The following is a 9288-nucleotide window of genomic DNA, read 5'->3' on the forward strand; positions in this document are numbered from 1 at the left end:
AACTACATGCTGGGGAAAGCTATAATTTGAAAAGAAAAAAAACGTTACATCCTCGCGTAATTGGGAGCGCTACAATCGTCCTTAGAGTTCGCTTGGAAAGGTTTACTTCTCGAGGGTCGGAAAAAACAAGTGTACCTGTCAAGGTTGAATATCGGAATGCAGCTTGTGTATATAATATGTGACACATAGCAACTGTCATTAAAACGACCTTGAACCGCGGTTCACGAGTTGAAATCTGAAAATGTATAGATCCAAGTTTGTTGAAATGTCACAATAAATAACACTTCGTAAAATCGTTGCATAACCAAAAAACAAAGAATTTTTTCAACATTCTTTAATAAAATTTAGGTATAAATATTTTTGTAAATTCTGATGGTTGATTAGAATAAATTATTTAGTGAAATTTGTAATTTATTTATGGTCCCTTTTTTAAGGTGAAGAGATTTGAACAAAATCTTACTTTTCGTTCCTCGTGGATCGATTTTTGAAGAGTTTCATTTTGTTGTCTCTAACAAACCTGTTTTGGCGTTTCTCGTTCTCTATACGAATGTTCTTGTCCATCGACAATTGCATCGTCTGCTTCATTTCCGCCACGGTAAGAAATTCCACTGAGAGGTTTTTCTGCTCGCGTTCGATCGTCACGGTAAACTGGATCGGTAGATTTGTGTCAATTACTCAGTTGATCTGTAGACACAACCAACGACACGACACTGACCGTCCTGTAGTTGACCCAAAAAGGTCACGTATTTTTCTTCTCCACGCGGGCTACACGAAAGTCATCGATCTCTCGTGCTCAAAAATACACCACTTTCTGTAGACATATTTACCTACATATTTCACACACGTACAAGTGTTTCTGTGCCGAATCGACGAAATTTATATTTTATTCCTGATTTTATTGTTCATTCAACATGGTGCTATAACCGAAAAATTCTCAATTCTCATAAATTTGGGCTGTAAGAACCGGAAATTCAATTTTTTCCAACGAACTTTGACTCTGTGAGTGAAAATAAAAAAAAATCGACATTTTTTATCAAAAATATGTTCAGCCTTACAACTTTCCACCGGAAAACATGGATTGAGGTTAGGTCAACGAAAAATCTACGGAGGACTAATAAATTTTCTTGTTCCAACGAAATTTCATTATTAAATTAAACGAAAATTTGAATAAACCAAGAATAAAGGATAACATTTTGAATGATGCATGGTGAGAGTGTAACGCATGAAAACAACGTTGTAAGTGATAACGTGCTGTATATATATTTTGATCAGTTTTTATACATGACTGACTGCTTAGTTTACGATTAACGAGTACAGAGCTCGTTGTCCAGACTTCGTACACGATAATAAACAAATACATTAATGCTTATTCGGCAAATTTATCATTTCGTCGTACAATGAGTGAATGAATAAATCGGATGAAAACCGAATGATTAATTAAGCGTTGCGAAAGTTCATTATTATACTATTGTAATAAACATCGCAATAAAATAAACACTCGCGTTCATTCACTCTCGTATAATATTTTGTTACAGTGAAGCTTTGTTAATTTTTATATTCATGTTTTTGTATATTTAAAATTTTTTTTTCATATTCTCGTACTTACGGAAATATTTATTTCTATATGGAAGCGCGCGTTGTCACTATCAATTACGAAAAATGTGTTGACCAATTGAATAAAGAATAATCGTTCAACGAATCATGGTTTGATCATAATCCACATTTTTCGATTTTTATTCGTCAATTCATCGATTCTGAGAGCACCCCATTTTTTAATATTTGTTGACATTCAGCCAGCATTCCGCAAACGGTATAATGTAATTATTTTACTTTCGAATCTCACTCGCGAGCCACGTTTTGTTATTTTTCATTTTTTCCACACGTTTTTGACATACAACGATGAAAACCCAATAGATTTCGGCCTCGGAATCACGCACCAATTGATGATTTCTCCAAATCTAAGCGACGACTTGACGTTCTTATGTTTTTGAATTTATTTTTTAAGAAATTACGAACATTCGACAAAGTGACAGCGCCTAAAAGTGAGAAAAGCTTTTTTAGTTTTCTTTTTTTTAATGTTAGCAAGATAAATGATGAAATTTTGGTTTGCAGATCTTTGGAATGACTGACATAAAGAATGAATAACTTGCATCAATCGGTGCACGAATGAATTACGATTAATGGATTTTCGTGTAATTTAGTAAAAATTGCAATTTTCCAATGATATTTCTGTTATTTCGTTCAAGTTTGGGGAGAGTCAAAAATGTTTTTTGTCGACACGACACCACTATTGTTATCGAAAAGAATTATCGTTATTTCTCAAAACAATGAAAACAACTCGTGACGTCATGAAACTTCGGACACGAGCAGTCTTCAGGGCGAAAAATTATTTGAACGATGAAAAAATTTCGAAATAACTAGCCATTGAATCGCGACGGAAAACCGCAGTGGTAATAACAATTTTAATATCGAGTACACGTACGGGAATAAGATCCTTTGGAATTACGATGAAAAATGGACTCAAGAAGAATCGCTTCGATTCTAATTCGTTCGGTATCTAAATACAAAAACCGAAGAATTTTCAAATTTTCGCGTCTTTTTTTGTTGTTTCTTCAAGCAGTACAAACTTTGGAGTAATCCATCGAGGATTACGCTATGTATATACAGTGGAGATACATAATTACTTTAGCAAAGTAGGAATCGTTGGTAATTGTTGTTCGGCAGTCAGAGCCTGATTTGACAACGAAATAAAATATCTTCCATCGACTGTTTTCTTATTCGTTCATGTTGTTCTGACCCAGTTTTCACGTTCAAGTTTTGTCGTTTCAAAGTCTAAAAAAATACTCCAATCACACGAATGTTGTTTGAAAAACGAGGGAGCTGCGCTTTTTTCTATTTTTTTTTTTTTTTTAATCCGGGTACGAAGAAAATATGTGTAGAGTTCATATATCCCTTGACGATAACACCATTTACAAATATACACTTATGGCATAATACCCAATGAATGAGGAACAGTCTGTAGAGAATTCGATTCTGCGATAAACTACCTGAATTTTGCTAGCTACTACAATCGTACTTTTGCAATTTTCGTTTATCGCTTCGTCGCTTTATATCAGCGAATACTTTCTCACAGAATGTAGTTTTAGGATGTTACCAAGCGAATAATTAGCCTGCGATCCGATTTATTCGCGATCGCACGCGCATAGGCTCAAAGCCAGATGTGGCTTGTTTAAGTTACTCTCGATTTTTACGTAATTTTTATATCTTCGTTTTGTATCTTCCCATTTAGCGTTGTATTTGATTTGTCGTTGGTTCTGGTTCGTACTCGTTTCCTTCAACTCGGTTCTTACAATTTTGTGTATTCTCCATCACAAAATATAGCGATTTATATTCTTATTTATTGGAGAAGAGCTGTAATGTCCCAAATCTTAATGACTCTGTCCTGGCCCACTGTCAATAATTTTCGTTGCGATACGTCCAGATCCATCGCACTTACACTGTGCTTTGCATCGTGGAATGATGCCAGCGGTGCTTGTCTGTTGAGAAAACGAGAAAAGCATGAAATTCTTTGTTTTTTTTATAGCCTGCAATAAACTTACGTAATTCTATTGTAAATGCGTGTTTTTAAGCCTCAAAATTCAATGCTTTAAGTCGCATGTGTGTTAAAATATCTAGAACGATTCGTTGGTAGAAAAATATTGAAATTCCAAATAAAATACGAATTGCTGGATAAATAAGATTCAATGGAAACTCACTCGCTGGCTTTAAGTTGAATGTGACACTGATCGCAAACACGAACTTCAAATTCGAAGCCCATTGATGGTATAGGTAACCGCTGCGTCGTGCAACGACCACATAAAGCTCGGCCGCAATGACGACAGTGATGTTGCCTAAGTCCCATTTGACGCTGATCCATCATGGCTCTCATGTTCCAGAAAAATGGTCGTCCACAAGTCTAGAAAATACGACAAAATCCATATTGTTAATGAAATTGATCTTGTATCAATCCCTTAATCATCTCTAGCTTTTTAAAAGCTTTTTATTTGCTGTATCAATGAATGTTCGGTCGACTTCGAAAGGCGAGTTAAATTGTACGAAATTTCTAGAGTAGTAAGAAAAAAGTCATCACATTTGACTAATTTGTTAGCAGTTGACTAGTTTTTTTTACTAGCGTAAATAAGTTGTCTCACTTGACAAGTATCGGAATCATCCCAGACCGCAGCTTCTCGCCTAGGAGCGGCCATGTTCCAGCAGACTATGACCCCGTCCTCGCCACCGGACAGCAGAACTCGTTCGGCACTCGCGTAACAAAGTGCTGTCACTTTATTCCTGCAATTTTGAGAGTTTTTTTTAATGATTCTTAATCACAGAATGAACCAGGACTATTATGACAACTGTTGAAGATTTTTTTCGAATTCGATAATTTTACGTGAAAAAAAAACAAATTTCCAAGTTTTCAGATGCTACTAAATTCATCGTAGAAAGAAAATTCGCGGATATACAACGTCGATTCGCTGCTCCGATAGTCAACAATTGTTCATTGTTACTCTTGTAACTATTATGTTTAAGGTTTCCGTACTTGTTCACCACTTTTTGTATTGTTTGGAGAAAAAAAGCTCACCGGTGTCCATGAAGCTCATAAGCAACACCTTCGCGACCACCGATGTCCCAAACTCGAATGTTTTGATCAAAGCTTCCTGAAAACAAGAGTTGTTTCTCTGTGTCCCAGGCCAAAGTCCTTATGCTTCCGGTGTGAGCTGAGAGTAACGTGACTAAAGCGATCTTCGCAGCTTCGACTTTGAGCATCGTTATTTCCCCGCCGAAATCACCGATGAAAGCGTGTTTTGATTGCTCGTCAAATCTTTGAAAGTCAAGTTCGTTTATAGCGTATTATTTTCGAAACAAATGAAATTTAATGGAATTATAACTTGAAGAAAAAGGATACTGCAGAGCCGTGTACCAAACGCTGTCCAAATAGCCATAACGATTGCTCGCTTTACCGTAAGAACCGAGTTTGCGACCTGTCTCTGTACAATGGAGCTGAAATTGTTGATCACGACCAATGCTAAGAACCCATTCGTAACAGGGAGCGTATATTACACCCGACACACGTGCCTGATGAGCCGGATATTCTCGCATCGCTGTCATACGATTGTAATCTTGTTCCAGTAGAAATTCCTGTCAAACCAAAGTTAATTAGAATTCATTAACCAAAGATTAATCATCCTTGTGAACTTCATAAACGATAAACTACGAAGAATGAACAATTGATAAGAGCTGCATAAACATCATTTTCAAGCGGCATACAGAACAAATCTTTCTCATTCAATGGCTGTTTTTGTCAATATTCGGGGACTTTTGTAAGCCTTAAATTCTATGATGGATTTACCATACCTTATCATACTGAAAAAGCATTGTTTGTTCATGATTCATTGCAACAATCACATTAATTTATCGTCTTAATTGTCCTATCGACAAAGAAATTATACACGATTGCACAATTGACTAAAGAATGAAAATTATACACGGCTCACTGTATAAAGTCATTTCTTTTCTACGAATCTATAATTTCACATGGTTCATCCCGAATTTATAAACTAAAAAATAAACTCAAATGGGTAAGAGAAAATTCTATTCAGGACGAAAGAACAGATTGTTTCTGAAAATCGATCAAAATCTTATTACAAATTTGTAGTAATACGAATCAACGAAGTAGGTATATGGAAAATCTTACATTTATGCTCCCATTTTCAAGTCCGACAAATAGCTGCCTTGATTCGACATAATAATGCATTGCTGTGGCACCTGCCGGCATATATTGGCAGATGCTGGGCCAATATTGGCCGGATTCTCTTTTCAGCCATACTCTGACAGTTCTGTAAAAGAGAGAACGAAAAATGCGAAATTCCATTGTTCAGAGCAAAACCAGAAATGTTGATCCAACAATTCATCATTATCCATGACGTCGTATTATTAAACGTCATTGAAGTTATAAAACACGAAATATCGAGGGAAAAGCTTCACAATAACAATAGTTTTGTTTTGAAAAGTAATTCCATGAAACTAATGTGCTTTGTAATGGGAGTGGCTTTTTAATATATTGCGATTGAAATAAAAAAAGGGGAAAATTGAACTTACCTGTCATCGCAGACACTTATAACTCCGTCTTCCCGTGGGATTATTATCGCCGCGTTGACATCGTCGTGGCAGCCCTCAAATTTCGACAAAAGTATCGGCTTACGGCTTGTACTGAATTTGTCATTATTTACACCCGGTGCAGGTTTTATTTCCGCTGCCATTACAACGTTTCAGGCTCAACGATCCTTTCTTCGTAATTGTGTTCTCTATTGTCATTTGACAGTTGTCGGACTTCGATGTGTTCGTTCTGTTTCCTCCGGTTCTGGAGAACAAGTTAATTTTATATAGCTCCGATACATACTGATTATTTTTTGGCGGAGGTGAAAAGCGCCAACGGGAAAAGTTGGAACTAACGACAGAAATTGGCACACCTGTTTCTTTTAAATTACTACAATATTTATTTGGTGTCATGTTACACATCATGTTAAACTTCTGTTGCTCAAATATTTATTTCAATAAAATAATTTTCATGCTCAACTTGTAATTGAAAGTAAAATGTATATTCGGTATGTGTTCAAATACGTTGCTGTTTGCGTCTTTGCCTCTTTGCGCAGCAGTTCCATCAATACCACCTTAAAAAAAATATCAAGAAGAAATACTCCGTCGGTCAGTTTAGCAATTTCATAACTCAAATCACATCTGACTGATTGTTCTGTTTATACATTATACGCGCGTATATATTTTGTTGTTGTATAGCAGGGCGTAATAGTTCACACCGTTCACACACTCAAATTGTTCCCACTTCATATTTCAGTGATTCGATCAGTGATCGGCCCCATACAGAGCGACAGTGACATAGTGTTTGTACACCATTCGCGTGTGTGTTGTTATTTCGGGAGTGGTACGATACAAAAACACGGTAGTCCAGAACTGTCATCGGGAAAATTGCAGCTGTCGGAGTATATTAAAGAATCAACTTGCGCATTGTGCCCTGAAAAAACTCTACTAGTCAATAAATGTCAATGACATGTCTTCCAGAGGCACGACTTCAACTTCCAAGGTATAAACATTGAATAAATATACATGTCAAAGAAGTAAGAAGGCGATTTACATTTGATTTTAATTCGGAATCAAATAAGATAAGATAATCTGATAAGAACTGTTGGGATTTTACGAAGACCGTATCTTTTCATCAAGGTCGAAACTGACTTAGCTGAGGATGGCCTCAAAAGACAGGGCTCTTTTAGAAAACTTTTACCTGCGAGCTCGAACGGCGATTCTCAATTAAGTATGTCAATTAAAATGATCGACAGGCCAAACGTGCCACAGAACACCAAAGAATATATCGTTTTTCTACAAGAGTATAATATACTGTCTGAATAGTAAGTAAAATAAATACAAAAATCAAAACAACAATATTGTTTTATTATTTTGTCTCTGTAATTATTTTATTTTATTCAATTGTTCCCAATTATTTCAGCAATATATTGAGAACTCGTGACCTAAAAGGCATTTATGTTATTCCTTCGGCTCAAAATTCTTCTTGTAAGTCCGGTGTTGGCAGTCATTCAAGTCTTAATATTAAATTCTTTTTGCCACCAATTTGATTGGTGGCTTTTTGACGCCAATTTGATTTCCAGTATGGTTCGGAGTGCAATTCATTCGTCAGGGAATTTACCAAGGCGGAGTCTTCAGATTTACCATAACGTTGCCTCAGAATTTCCCAGATGGGGGATGTCCGGTAATTCGATATTAAATGTTAAATAGTTTCAACTATTTTCATCGAGCTGGGCAGCACTGAAGAGGAAAGTATAAAATTGTTGCAATTTTCAGAAAGTTGTGTTCCAAAGTAACGTATTCCATCCCCTGATTCATCCGGAAACTGGAGAATTGTTGAGCACTTGGGGTTTTCCGGAATGGAAAAAAACCAATAGAATTTGGCAACTTATACAATATATAACAAAAGTATTAACAAAAATTGATCCAAAAATGCCAGGAATCAACGAAGAAGCTTCCACGCTGTGAGTACACCAATGATTAAAAAGAGATTTTCAAATGAACCATTAATTTATTCATTTTGTTACAAATGGAGATTGAAATATATTAGAAAACCATTTGATTAAGCGGACTGAGTTTTAAATTCAGCAAAATAGATTATTATTTTCCCCTGCTTAATGACATTTTTGTAAGTAGATAATTAAAAATTTTAGATACGAAAATAATATGGATGGATTTCGAGAAAGAGCTAAAAAGTGTGTGAAAGAAAGTTTAAGCCAGGTTTACAATCCACCTCTAACAGAAGATCCACATTACATAACTTTTAGTCCATACAACAGTGAGATTCACGAGCCAGTCCGACAAAAAATTTATGAGCCTGAGGTAAAGGATGAAAAAATATTTATTGAGATCACAAAACATGGATAATTCAAAGTAAAAAACTAATTTGAACACATTTTCACAGACTTCGGAAGAGAAGAAAAAGGCAGGATTCTCATGGGTTCAACCAGGATCCCTTCAGCCTTTTTCCAAACCAGAAGCCAGATAACGTTTGGTCACTCGGAGCCTAAGAACAAAATCTTGCACTTGGCTGTAATTCGCATTCGAATAATAGCGTTTTTACTTTCGAGTGTCGACTGTTTTCCACACTGTTGCGCAGTCACATCGAACGAAACAAACACAAATATTTTTATATAGTAAAAAATGAGTCGAAAAGAAAACAAAATGTCGAACAAAAATCATAGTAATAATCATGGTAGTTTTTGCCACTGAAAATCGTTGAGATTGAACCATTAATGGTTGTCGTAAGTGTATATTCGAACGTATCAAAGTTCCAATAAACCATTTTTTGGACTTTTTTTTACAATGCAGTTTCTTGTGTAGTGAGCTGCTCTTATTATTTTAATCTTATCGATCTTTAATTTGTTACCTTTTAAATAATTTGATATTTGTCATACGCGCACAGTTCCTTTTTATATTGACGAGTGTTCCGATTGTATCATCGTCGATTTTCATTTTCTTTGCGGCATTTTTAGTTTACTTTTTGAAAAGCCTATGTCACATTGAAGCATTCTCAATTACCTAAAAACACTTCAAGAGGAAACCGAGTCCCCGGTCTCGGACCGCAAATTACGCGTTGTTTCCGTTTATTATTCCGTTGTTTCCGTTACATTCAAAGGGGGGCTATTCTACCCAGCCTCGACCGATACTTTG

At 35.8% G+C, this 9288-nt stretch overlaps 2 protein-coding genes across 3 annotated transcripts; one reads left to right on the top strand and one right to left on the bottom strand.

Moving 5' to 3' along the window:
• Nucleotides 1-1237: 1237 nt before the first annotated feature.
• Nucleotides 1238-6417, bottom strand: Wdfy2 (WD repeat and FYVE domain containing 2). Its single transcript, XM_043420693.1, has 7 exons — nucleotides 6139-6417; nucleotides 5735-5876; nucleotides 4946-5178; nucleotides 4622-4861; nucleotides 4191-4329; nucleotides 3756-3955; nucleotides 1238-3536 (listed from the first exon to the last, which is right to left on the bottom strand). Exons 1-7 carry the CDS (start codon nucleotides 6297-6299, stop codon nucleotides 3398-3400), a joined length of 1254 nt encoding a protein of 417 aa, XP_043276628.1. The 5' UTR covers nucleotides 6300-6417; the 3' UTR covers nucleotides 1238-3397.
• Nucleotides 6418-6765: 348 nt separating this feature from the next.
• On the top strand, nucleotides 6766-8945 carry LOC122410960 (protein crossbronx homolog). 2 transcript variants are annotated; one of them, XM_043419466.1, is made up of 7 exons: nucleotides 6766-7138; nucleotides 7257-7460; nucleotides 7559-7623; nucleotides 7719-7819; nucleotides 7912-8099; nucleotides 8289-8457; nucleotides 8540-8945. In XM_043419466.1, exons 1-7 carry the CDS (start codon nucleotides 7095-7097, stop codon nucleotides 8621-8623), a joined length of 855 nt encoding a protein of 284 aa, XP_043275401.1. In that variant the 5' UTR covers nucleotides 6766-7094; the 3' UTR covers nucleotides 8624-8945. The 2 variants fall into 2 exon arrangements, with proteins under 2 accessions (XP_043275401.1, XP_043275402.1); XM_043419467.1 differs by having other exon boundaries at nucleotides 6771-7138; nucleotides 7276-7460.
• The last annotated feature ends 343 nt before the right edge of the window (nucleotides 8946-9288 follow it).

The sequence above is a fragment of the Venturia canescens genome, chromosome 5, assembly GCF_019457755.1.
Source record: "Venturia canescens isolate UGA chromosome 5, ASM1945775v1, whole genome shotgun sequence".
Classification (NCBI taxonomy): domain Eukaryota; kingdom Metazoa; phylum Arthropoda; class Insecta; order Hymenoptera; family Ichneumonidae; genus Venturia; species Venturia canescens.

Excerpts from the sequence above, each read along its gene's own strand:
- Wdfy2 (XM_043420693.1), bottom strand. The coding sequence starts at position 6,299 with ATGGCAGCGGAAATAAAACCTGCACCGGGTGTAAATAATGACAAATTC. Across the intron at positions 5,877-6,138 it reads ATAAGTGTCTGCGATGACAG|AACTGTCAGAGTATGGCTGA; the intron begins GTAAGTTCAATT and ends TCTCTTTTACAG. Across the intron at positions 4,330-4,621 it reads TATGAGCTTCATGGACACCG|GAATAAAGTGACAGCACTTT; the intron begins GTGAGCTTTTTT and ends TCAAAATTGCAG.
- LOC122410960 (XM_043419466.1), top strand. The coding sequence starts at position 7,095 with ATGTCAATGACATGTCTTCCAGAGGCACGACTTCAACTTCCAAG. Across the intron at positions 7,820-7,911 it reads TCCCAGATGGGGGATGTCCG|AAAGTTGTGTTCCAAAGTAA; the intron begins GTAATTCGATAT and ends TGCAATTTTCAG. Across the intron at positions 8,458-8,539 it reads AAAAAATTTATGAGCCTGAG|ACTTCGGAAGAGAAGAAAAA; the intron begins GTAAAGGATGAA and ends ACATTTTCACAG.